The sequence below is a fragment of the Misgurnus anguillicaudatus genome, chromosome 6 (genome assembly GCF_027580225.2).
Source record: "Misgurnus anguillicaudatus chromosome 6, ASM2758022v2, whole genome shotgun sequence".
Lineage (NCBI taxonomy): Eukaryota > Metazoa > Chordata > Actinopteri > Cypriniformes > Cobitidae > Misgurnus > Misgurnus anguillicaudatus.
In genome coordinates, this window is record NC_073342.2 from 21,076,352 (window position 1) to 21,089,511 (window position 13,160).

The following is a 13,160-nucleotide window of genomic DNA, read 5'->3' on the forward strand; positions in this document are numbered from 1 at the left end:
GCTGCATTGAGAAACCCTGATAGATACACAATGTCCCTTTTCTCATCTTGACTTACGCCCATAAATAACCGAACATTACTTTCTCATTGCATGCAATAATGAGAGGAATCTTTGCAAGCATTAGCCAACGATTTAATGAACTCAAGGCCCTTGTAATGCAAACAAACAGATTTTACGTTATCTGTTGTTGATGCACTGTAATGATCGACACCAGATGTCACTTTACCAAATTAAAAGTAAGGATTAAAAAATTAATCACATGCATTTCACACAATTCGCCCCGCCAGCTTTGGGAATGTGTAAACTTCAGTCTGCACTGTATAAGTGATATATCAAAACATGTATAACAAATTGAGTTAAACAATTTAAACGTTTTTCTAAGTTATGTCTATTTATCACAAGTCAAAACTTTAAACCTTTAACTGGCGCAACCCTTTTTGAGTGGGGGTGTCTGGAGGTGAAAATATAATTTCTTTATAGCAGTTTACATTTATTTGTAATAAATAAAAAATGCAATATAGTATTGTTTACTATTATTACATAAAATTATCAAAAAAACTGATGTTTGTGTTGGTTTGCTGTGAGGTTTGCTGCATACTCTTGTCACAAATGAATAAATTACAGTTACTATTATTCTAAAAGGTTTTGAAATATGAAAACTACATTCTTAGACCTTTCCAACAATATATAGGTTGTCGTGATAGATTTAAACAATTTTACATGAAAAATATTGAAGTAACAGGACAGCGCCAGTTAACGGGTTAAAAAGTAAGTTGAATTGACTTGCATAATTAAAGGAGCAGTGTGTACATTTTTGCAGCATCTAGTGGTGAGGTTGCGAATTGCAACCAACGGCTCAGTCCACTGCTCACCCCTCGCTTTTGAAACGCATAGAGAAGCTACTATAGCCACCACTGGAAAAACATGTCATTGACGGAGACAACTTAGGAAAAAAAGTTTGTCCATTAAAAACATGGTGGCACAAAATGGCGACTTGCATGTAAGGGGACCCTCGGTAATAAAAGGTTTTACCCTAAAGTAATAAAACATAACGGTTCATTATAAAAAGGTCTTTATACACCCCTGATAATATAGTTTTGTATTATTTTGTATTTCTGTCAAGAGATCCTTTTAAAAAATTTTACACACTGCACCTTTAAGTTGTTAACTTAAAATCATAAATAGGATAGTTCACTCAAAAAGTTGCTTTAACCCTGTGTAAATGTCTTCTTACTACTAAAAAAATAAAATAAATTTGTAATCAAGCTGTAGGTAGGATCACCATTGAGTTCTATAGTAGAAAAAAAATACTATGGAAGTGAATGGTGCCCCAGATCTGTTTGGTTACAAACATTACTTAAAATGTCTTCCTGTGTTCAGCAAAACAAATAAATGAATACAGGTTTGTAATAACTTGAGGATGAGCGAATGACCGAATTTTCATTTTTGGGTGAACTATCCCTTTAACACAAATGTGTCAGACTAACAGAGCACTTAAACCTGACTGGCGTACAAATGTTTGTGTGAGCTGGTTTATGGAAAATCGCAGTGTTTACAAAGGCACTGTCATTGATAGACTGAACCACCGCAGAGGGATTTCAGACTGCGACACGATAAAGGGCACCACTTCAAAAGCAATCCTGGCCATAAATGGAGTTTTTTTCTGATTATTGCTAATAAAACTGGGAGTTGACTTATATAAAAACACTATAAAATTGTGAAGTTAGTACTTGAGTGTCAATCGGTTCTGTTTGGACGCAGATTAAAATTGTAAACACAGTGAGGGGATTTTCATGAAATTACATCGTATTGGAAGGAACAGCTCTCGTCTAATGTCTGGGCAACGATGGCTTCATTGTTTATCTGGCTGTTACAACATCTCTTGTAATCACATCGTACTATTTGATGTGGGGTAAGCATTAGTGTTTTGATGAAGTGTTAGATGGTAACCAACGTAACTTCTCCATTAGTGAAGTTTAAGTGCAGGGCTGTTAAAAATCCTGGGATAAAAAAGGTTGTAATGATGTAATGAATGAACTTGAGAGTATTTTTCTAGATGGACTCCCAAATTTTATTTGAGATTCCAGTTATTAACAGAAGACATCTGTTATGTACTCATTTAAACTGGATCGTGTCCTCGACCTGGCAGTTACAGAAGGTCATGTGCTCGGACATGTGTTTATGTAGTCAATAATAACATTACATAACTGCGTAGTAAAATTTGAGGAGAAACTTAATGTGTTGACAAAGCCTGACCCGAACATTTGCCAAGCCAACATAATAACAGGACTTATAAAACGGTTAGTTCCAATCCTTGATTCTGATTGGTCAATAGGTGTGTTTTATTCACGATAAAACACTGCTATGACCCCTTCACCCAACGGTTCTATTTAATATCACTGCGCCCTTAGCAACACCCTTAGCAACACGTAAACATATAATGAGACAAAGTCTGAGAACAGTTTGTTGTTTTTATTTGAGATTTCATGTTGTTGTTCGCAGTCAGGGACTATTTTTTCTAGCGGAAGGAATGCTTTTATTGATTTAACTTCATGAAAGTTGCACTAATATTTTTTTTTACTTTAATATTGTGTGGTAACCGTTTTATAAAAGCAATAAGGCTTTTATAAGTATTGCTTACTTAAAGTGGGGTTCACATCTAATAAATTGACATATTTTAACACACAGTGTTCCAAACAGGGAATTGCAGGAGGTAGGAGTGCGCGGGGCAAAAACTAACGCGGGGTAAGTTGTAACACTGACCGTTTACATTGTTGCACAGGCTTGAGCAATTTGTTTTTTTTTTCCGTATTGTTTTCACGCTGCCAATTGACGGTCTCCCGCAAATTTATGTAAAGGGAATAATAGTGTTATTAATGAAATAGTTTTGTTTTTGGTGGCATGTAAGTAAATTTTTTCATCAAATGTTTTTTTTTTTCGGTTTCTGAGTTGAATGTGTAAGATACCAAAACCAAAGATATGTCATCTTCTTAATCAGTGTTTTGTTGACTAAAAAATAGCATAATTTTAAAATATGTCTGCAGCTCTTAGCAACTTTTTTGGTAGGCTTGAAAATATTTTCACCCAGCGGGGTTAATTGTAACGCTGTGTTACAACTAACCCCTCAGCACTTACGATATGAAAACCGCTAACGTTAGCATAATTATTGCCGTTGTTTTAAATAGGCTACACGAATGATTGCTGGCTGCCAACAAAATAAATGTGCTGTCTTATCAAAAATTGTGTCAAAATGTATTTTTGTTCATATCTTTTATATTGATTGAATAAGGTCACGTCAAAGATTGAAATCATAATGAAATTAATTGCTAAAATCAGACTTTGATGCTCATTATCTCAGAATTTGATTTTGAGACTTTAGTATGGTTTTTACACACTGGGTCACAAATAAAAAAATTTTTTGTCATAATTATGCTGCTTTTTCTCACATATTTAGACATTTGTATCCATTTATAATTGAACTATGGTTAGATGAGGGATGAATAGTGTAGATACTGTCTATTATAGACAGATATATAAACAATAATAAGTATATAGACAAAATAGTTTTGAAATATTTGCATTTTTAGCAAGTGTTACAACTAACCCCCTGCCTGTTACGATTAACCCCACCTATGGGGTAAGTTGTAACGTTTGCACTTCTGTCATGTTTGGTGTCATTGTCCAAGAATGGTAAGTAATAAAAACAAATTTCAAATGGTTATTTGTAGCAGAGATGTGTTGTTTTTGTAAAGGTATAATTAATCAAACTCAAAAACAAATTTAATGATTGAGCCAAAACCAAAAAGCATTAGGTTGTGTCCCGCTCTCCCCTACATAAGTTGATGAAAAATATTTAATTAATTAAAATGTAATCATAAGATGCAAATAAATAATTTTAAAATAAAAAATCGAAATAAAACTTTATTTTTACTTACAAAAGATATCTTTAATTCGTTTAATCTGCATGTCACGTAACAAAACATTACCACATGAAGGTATTAATAACAATAACTATGTAAAACTACTGATAAAAGCATACATAAATATTGAATATGCAAATGTGCAAAATTATTTATTTAAAATCTCAGGTAAATCATTTAGGTAAAGGGTAAATCTGACAAAAAAGTTAAAAAATTCCTGTTTTAGCAGATTTCCCCATCTAACTTTATTTTATTGTAATTTAACTAAGGACAGGATGCATAGATCAACTCTTATATTACAAAAAGGTGCCTGCAGGATAATATTAAAATCACAAAAGACACTAGTCCCATCTGAATATAGTTTATGAGGCTTATAGTTAATGTTTTTGTGGCTGGTGTGCACGTGTTTATATATGCATGTGTGTGGGATGCACAGCTTTATAGGCAGGATGCTGGGAAGCGCCTGTCATCATAATTCTCTCACTTGTGCTTATATGCATACACAGAGAATGCATTGTGTGTTCCAGATGAAAGACTCGAGATAACGCTTATGGTTTTGATTAAAGGGTCAAGCTAACATAAATGACACTGACAAATCACATTTCAATGCTTATACCCTTTGAAGCAGTTACAATAAACTACACACGCACACAAAAACAAACCTATTATACTGTAGATTTATTAACAATCATGTTATCAGTATAGCAATCTACATTTTCTTATCTGTATCTGCTAAATAAATGTATAAATGTAAATAGAGTACTACGCATGCTGTTTTGAGTATATTCCCTGCAGACCACTCTTGTTGTTTTCCTCCGAATGAAAGTCTGTGTTATCCTCCTCTTGTCGCGAGTCATCACAGAGCATCGCCCCTCTCTGAGCTCTCATTGCTCTGTTAAAGGGAGGTGGTCCTCCAATCCCTCCTGATTCTGCTCTCTCACGCTCTTCAACACATGCAACAGACCTCCTCACAACAAAGGACAAAATGTGGCTCGCTGCGTTGTACATATGGGGAATCCTGTTGGCATTTTCGGCGTGTGACAGCTGCTCAGATCCTAAGATCCTAAAACTAGAGCCTCTGGGGAACTGCGAGGATGAGGAGAACTTCTGCCCTTACCAAATCACCCTGCCTCCTCTTTCCATCCAGCTGCCAAGGCTAGAAAAAATGGCCAGAGAGCTGCAAAACCTAAAGGAGCTGGTGAACCAGCTGAGAAGGGACTGTCAGGAGTGTAAGGAGAGACAGCGGGTCGAGAGGGGTGGATTGAAGGACCACGATGAGGAGGAAGAGGAAGCTCAAAATTTGAGACATAATAATAATTTAAGCGGCACAGAGAGACAAAGTCTCAATGGAGAACAAGTGGTCAGGATCATCACCTCAACCCTACCACAAAGAAACAGAGCAGAGATTGAGGAAATCATCAGGAGTGATGTGAAGAGGATAAATCCATTTAGTTTGGAAAGCCATGAATGGAACATTGACAGGAATGATGCAGACCAAGGCACCACTGATCAGATTTCCGAGATGAGCAGAGAGGTTAAAGGTTTTGATCTTTCACTTGAAGAGACATCAGGGGACACATCTGAATTAAGACAAGTGCTCTCACCTATAACCGAAGACATACAGAGGGGTCGAAAGTTTCAGCCAGATGAATTTTTAGAGCCGTCTATTTCAAGAACATCAGAATCTGTATCTCATGGGTCTGAGGTGAGCAGAGAGGTAAAAATATTTGATCCCTCACTTGAAGAGACACCGGGGGACATATCTGGGGTAAAACAAGTCTTCTCACCTACATCTGAAGTGACACACATTGAACAAAAGTTTCAGCAAGGTGAATTATTAGAGTCCTCTATTCCACGAACAAAAGACTTTGTACAATCCGTAACCCATGGGAATCGACAACCAAACATTTTTAGGGACAGAAATGTGAGGAACATCACCGGCATCCTGGCTATGAGAAGGAGGCTGCAGAATATGACCAATGCGAACGGACTGGGTACCATTACAGGGAATGCTAACACAAAGACGGTTTCGGCTGGTAACAGACAGCTTGTTAACTTTTCCAGGACAGGTGGACCACTGAGGCCAAAGACGTACATAAACAACAGAGCTGGCAAGGTAAGCGACGAAGACAGACTGAGAAACCCTGGCGTGGTGAGGACGCTTCCACAAGCAAGAAACAAGACAGTCAGGCCTGGGCCAACAAGAAATGGATTTTCTCCATTAAGGAGAGCTGGAATTAACAGTGGACTAACACTATCGTCCCAAGAAGATAACATGTCCATAATAAACCCAAATCCTGGCACTAAAAGTGCCCTAACCCTATCAACCCAAGAAGAAAAGATGACAGTGATAAACCCAAATCTTGGCACCAACAGTGGACTAACCTCATCAACGGAAGAAGAAAAGATGGCAATAATAAACCTAGAACCTGGCACCAACAGTGGACTAACCTTATCAACAGAAGAAGAAGAGATGAGAATAATAAACCCAAATCTTGGCACCAACAGTGGACTAACCTCATCAACGGAAGAAGAAAAGATGAGAATAATAAACCCAAATCTTGGCACCAACAGTGGACTAACCTCATCAACGGAAGAAGAAAAGATGAGAATAATAAACCCAAATCTTGGCACCAACAGTGGACTAACCTCATCAACAAAAGAAGAAAAGATGAGAATAATAAACCCAAATCTTGGCACTAACACTGGACTAACCCTATCAGCAGATGGTGAAGAGTTAACAATAATAAATAAAAGACTTGGCACTGGACTTCCCTTACCAACAGAAGATAAAAACATGGCATTAATAAACACAAAGCCTATGACTAACAGTGGACTAACTCTGTCAGACGATGATCAAAAGATTACGAACAAAAAAGACATAAGTACAGACTCTGATTCCAGAACAGACTACGAAAATGACTTGAAAGATGCAAGACAGGTGTCTGCGGATGAAGAGGAAAACTTCAGAAAGCTAAACACTAAGACTAAGATTACAACAACCCAAACAAATCTGAGGAAGGAAGACCAGGAGGATGTTAGCCACTCAGCCCAAATAACAAACAAGTCCTTTAGTACGATGAACAGAGCCGACCAGCCAAACTTAATTACAGCTGAGAGCGAGCATATGGGAACTGATGCAAGTCTGGTTATGAGTAGCACCGATGCAGACAAAGCAGACTCATCTTCCCCTGGGAGACAGGTGGAAAAGAAAACATATCTAGCCCCAAATAAGAGAACACAGACTGTGGATGGCCATGAGGATCTGAGGTCCATTATTTTGGAAATCACTAATGAAAGACAGACTAACCCACTCCCTCCAGATCAAGAAGATCACACACAGTCAGGAACGTTCACGGAGGCAGTAAATGAGGAAATAAATTATAACTCACTGAGTGCAGAGACTGTAAAGAAGACCATATTAAGCGATAGTAAACCCAGTCAATTGGAAACAGATCTCGTGAACCCCACCCACATCCCAAGTGTGAGGGAGCGTACAGCAAGTATAGCCAGTAAGGTTGAATCACCTGTAGTAAACCAAGGGACAAGGAGAATATTAATATCTCAGCCCAATAAACCTAAAAGTGGGGAAGATGTGGGAAACATTCTTTCTATTAACAGCAACAAGAACATCAGCAGGATACGTGAAGCGAGCAACATGAGGTTTCTAAAAAATATCACACGAGTGACGCCGAAATTCCCCATACGCCCAGGCAGACATCCAACAACTTTGATTTCATCTGGAGCACCCAAACCTAATACCATCAATAAAATATCAGGAAACAGCAGTGTTGTGGTACCTTCTAATTTTCCCATCTTACTCCGTAACAGCAGTTTTGGCAGAAGAAATGGCACTGTAATGACGAAACCAAGTTATGTAAGAAGGAGGCCAAATTTGCAAACCGAGCCCAAGGCAAGCATTCCAAACAAAGGTTTTAAGGCAAACGTAAGCTCAGTGACTCAATTCATCAGCTCTACAGGGAAAACATCTGACAGTAGAGACGAAAACAAAGACATCCCGCAGGCGATGGGGTCACATGTTTTGAATAATCTCACCAGTACAGGTTCGAAATCACTACCAGAGATTACTCCAAATGCAGGCAACACCCTAGATTTGGATACTGTTGGACATGGCAAGGATCAGAGCAGCGTAATTGTGTTGACTTCAAAGTTTGGCGACAACAAAGAGGACTTAAACAAAGACAACTCTTTGCATAGTGGTGCACCCGATTCCCTCAGTGATGTTGAAGAAACCAAACAATTAAGTCTGTTAACTACCGTTACTACCAGTGAACGCCCAATGGGAGTGGACAAAATCGGCAGCATGAAGCCGCAGAATTCAAGGCCAACTGCATCCACCCAAAACAAAGAGTTATCAGGTGTAAATGAAAAAACTTCCTTTATTCTCACAGGCCATGGAGAAACTACAAATACACACGTCGAAATAGCAGACATGAGTCAGGTTACCATCCCACCCCCCATACGCTTTGAAAATACCGTAGCACCAAGAGAAGTGGAACTTAATGAAGAAAGAGTGCAGAAATACTCTGGGGACGTATCATCGAATCCAAATACTGTCGATGATGTCCAAGGTAATAATGGAGGGAGGTACTACAAAGCTCCAGTTGTTTTGGATACGCTTACAAATGTTGAAGAAATCAAGGGCTCAAAAGTTTTCTCACTAAGCCCCGAGGACACAGCTGATGGATTTAAAACGATTGCAGTCGGCGATGACGTAACTCAGACAGATCGAGGGGAACACAAGATCCATAGCATCTGTGGCAGTGACTGTATAAACACACCAACCCAACAGCCCGCAACCCAGAGCAGGCCTCTGTTTAATTCTGAAAGAGGTAAGGAGTACCTTATGTTGTTAACCCTTGAATTCTGCAGAACTCAAACTGCATTATTACATTTATTTTTTAAAAAGTTGTGGAGTGCAACGCTTTCTGTAAAATCAGACAATTTTTATCAATTTACTCAAAGTATGTGGGAAGATTCTGCAAAAAGTCTAATTATACTGCAGAGCATAAGTAGGCACAGAGCAAGGTATGAAAGCCATAGTGTTTATTTTGATATAACACAGGGAACATTTATAGTTTGATCACAAAGTACATCAAGTTTAAAGGGACACTCCACTATTTTTGAAAATATGCTAATTTTCCAGCTCTCCTAGAGTTAAACATTTGATTTTTACAGTTTTGGAATCCATTCAGCTGATCTCCGGGTCTGGCGCTAGCACTTTTAGCATAGCTTAGCACAATCCATTGAATCTAATCAGTCCATTAGCATTTAAAACTTGACTCTTCTGTAGTTAGATCGTGTACTAAGACCGAAAGAAAATTAAAAGCTGTGATTTTCTTGGCAGATATGGCTAGGAACTATACTCTCATTCTGGCGTAATAATCAAGGACTTTGCTGCTATAACATGGCTGCAGGAAGCGCAATGATATTACACAGTGCCCGAAAATAGTCCCCTGCTATTGAAAGTAACCAAGGGGACTATTTTCGGGCAGTGCGTAATATCATTGGGAAAATTATCGAAACTCTTTGGTTATTTTTTTAGCGCGATGCTAATGGTCTAATCAGATTTAATAGATTATGCTAAGCTACGCTAAAAGTGCTAGCGCCAGACCCGGAGATCAACTGAATGAGGCATGCAAAAACAGTGTGACAATTGTTGTTTATCTGGCACAGAGCTTGTTGTACAAAATAATACGTTTTAGGAGAGTTCAAATGGGGACATAAATTAGGGTAAAAGCTACCATGATAATTAATCAAGAATTAAACTAATATGAAACTATCTCTTAACTCAGTCTGAAACTCAATGACCCCTTTATCTTGATGGTGTGCTTCCAAAAATTCTTTACAGAAGGATGAGCAAAGGATGCTGGAGGATATAGAGCTCATCTGAGTAACAGATGTGCATTTTGTATAAGTGAAAAAGAGACAATGGAACAGCTGCGGGCCTCTTCTATTCTCTGTTATATTGGGATGTCAGGTCTTTATTGAACTTGAAGGAAAGCAAAGACTTTTCTGCCTCATGCAGAGTATCATCCAATGCCTAATAGCTGAACTTTTAATATAAATACTCGCGTATGGGGAGAAGCACAAGTCAGACTTTGGGCCCATTGTGGCCCAGTATAAACTCCTTAAACCATGGATAAGTAAATCCAGGTGGCTCAACTTCTCATGCGTACAATAAACGGAGAAAAAACGTGAACAAAAACCTTTGAAACGTTTCCTAAACCTGTTGGCCGATGATTAAAGACGCATTTCTGTGCATTATTTTTTTGAATAGGTTCTTTTGTAATATTTACTTGTATAGTTTTATTAAAAACATATTATTGCTTTATAAACAATACTGGCCTACAAACGTCACAATCAAGAAGACGCTTAAGTAGATGGAAGCATGCGGATTACAGTTGTTATTCATTGCTGCAACATGTTTAACCAACAAAAGGTAACTAATAATGTCTTCTTATGCCTACAGGACGAGGACTGCCACAAGACTGTGCTGACTACATGACAAAAACACAACATAATGGCGTGTACAGAGTTACGCCACGATCAAAAAACAACACATTTCAAGTCTTGTGTGACATGGAGACCACCGGCGGTGGGTGGACACTGATTCAGCAACGCTTTGATGGCAGCACTAGTTTTAATCACACATGGGACGAGTACAAGAAGGGGTTCGGTAAACTAACAGGCGAGTTTTGGCTCGGCAACGACAAGATCCACTGGCTGACCCAGGCGAAAAACATGTCATTGCGAATAGAGCTCGAAGACTTCGAAGGAGTCAGAGAGTACGCCCATTATGACCGATTCCACGTGGCCAATGAGAGCCAACAATACCGCTTGTCCATTGGTGGTTATTCCGGGACAGCTGGTAACGCCATGCAGTTTAATAAAATGTACAATCATGACCAGAAGCTCTTCACCACTCCCGACAGAGATAATGACCTGTATCCTTCTGGAAACTGTGGGGTTTATTACAGCTCCGGCTGGTGGTTTGATGCATGCATGTCTGCGAACTTAAATGGCCACTATTATCACACAAAATACAAAGGGGTGCGTAACGGAATATTTTGGGGCACCTGGCATAATATCACAATGGAGTATTATCCAACCAACGAAAGACAATCTTTTAAGACTGTCAGAATGATGATCAGACCTCGAAACTATGCAAACTAAAACTAAGCTATATTTTGAATTAATATTATTGAAATAAAACTATAAGCTACGTAGTAAATTGCTAATCTTGTGTCTGGTGTCAGGATGGTACAGATGTGTTTGTATATTATAATTTTGTTTGGAGAAATGTTGCATTCCATTAAACATATTATTACTTGCTTTTTAAAGACATTTTAAAAGTTTATAGTTTGTTAATAGTGTATTAGCATTTGTAAACTGCATAATGGGTGGGTGATTCTCACGAAAACTTGGTTTTAAAAATGTCAAGCATGAAAATGTAAAAATTGCTTAAATTTACTTTTTTTCCCACCAGACATTGAAAAACAAAGTCTTGAGTAAATGGGAACATTAATTTAAAAACTTTTACTTATCATTTAACACTTTTTGTAACATAATTTAAAAAATTTGTTCTAAAAAATCTCATTACCGCAACAGTCAGAAAACATCAACACTGACATATTTTCAAAATGACATGACAAACCTGAAAGAACATAATTTGGAGATTCTGCACATGCATTTAAAATCAAAGTATTATGTTTCTATTAATTAAATTAACATTTAATAAGCATCTGTTGCGGTAATGATAATCAAAATGTCGTGTAAGCATTCTGACAAGACAATATTTCAAATTAACTGTAAAAAAAAAATGATCTTACCTGGTAGCCATCTTGAAGTAACTGGTCCATGTGCTTGGTCACTCAAAATCAAACTTTATTAAAATTCTGTATGTGTGCTTAAACTGTTCTCAAAAAGTGTTGCGGAGGATGAGAACATCAGCATGGACACATCATTTTTCCTAATTTTTCTTCATTATTATTATACATGAATATTCAGTAAATATTTTTTTGTCATCCAAAGTAGTCTAGCAAAACATCCATTTATTTTTTTTCTTAATATTTTTGTGTTAATTTGATTAAATTACAACATAACGCATGTTCAAACACAGCCGGACACATTGCGGTAATGAGAATTTCAGCAGAAAATGAGATAAAATTGACAATAATAAATTCTTATGTTGAAATCACACATTGTGCAAGGTAGAACACAGTATTGTGTTAATTCTGATGCTTTTTAATGTTACTATATTACACATTTTAAAGCTAAAATCATTAGTGTCGTGGTGTTTCAATGGTTTCGTGAGAATCACCTGGGTATGTGTGAGTAAATTTATAGATACACATTTCTTCTCAATCTTGCTGTAATTTTGAACTTTTTTATTGTATCTGCTGTAAAACTGAATCTGTAACTTTGTTGTTGTAATTTAATATGCTTTATGGCAACAAGAGTTATAAAATAAAACTTTAATGATTTATCAAGCCTCAGTCCCCGTTCACTTTTATTACAGAAATAAAAAGCAGCATTATATGGGGAAAAGAAGCAGATTCTTCAAAACTCTGGTCTAAGAAATTCATATGACGTTTACCCAAAAATTAAAATTCTGTCATCATTTACTCGTCCTCGTGTTGTTGTAAACCTGCATGAGTTTCTGCATTCTGTCATACATAGAAGATATTTTAATAAATTATGGTAAGCAGACCGTTGATGGTGCATAGTATTTGTTTTTTCTACTATGGAAGTCAATGGCATCAACTGTGACTTCACCAATATTTATCAAAATACCTTCATTTGTGTTCAACAGAATAAAGAAACTCATACAGGTTACAACGTACAACAACACGAATAATAAGTAAATGGTTTCAAAACTTTTATTTTTTTGTGAACTGTCCCTTTAAAATGAGAAGAAAGCCATTAATCACCATTTGATCTGCAATTTAACTTTATTGGTGATTATAATTGCAGTTATATTTTTTATTTTCATCAAATGGTTATATTTTTAATTATTTTAATAGTTTGGCACCCATTGTCATGGACCACAAGATGTATACAAGCATGGGCGGATTTGGGCAAACTGGGTGAGTGCCCAGGGGCATCAAGGTGCTAGGGGCACCAACTGAAATAAAAATTCAGCAATTAAAATATAATATAAAATTACGAAAGTACATGTTCTTTAAGACGTAAGTCGCGCACCTACGCTAAATAAGC

The 13,160-nt window shown here is 37.2% G+C and overlaps 1 protein-coding gene across 1 annotated transcript; it reads left to right on the forward strand.

Moving 5' to 3' along the window:
• The first annotated feature begins 4,764 nt into the window (after positions 1-4,764).
• Positions 4,765-11,872, forward strand: fgl2b (fibrinogen-like 2b). Its single transcript, XM_055192579.2, has 2 exons — positions 4,765-8,773; positions 10,414-11,872. Exons 1-2 carry the CDS (start codon positions 4,906-4,908, stop codon positions 11,115-11,117), a joined length of 4,572 nt encoding a protein of 1,523 aa, XP_055048554.2. The 5' UTR covers positions 4,765-4,905; the 3' UTR covers positions 11,118-11,872.
• The last annotated feature ends 1,288 nt before the right edge of the window (positions 11,873-13,160 follow it).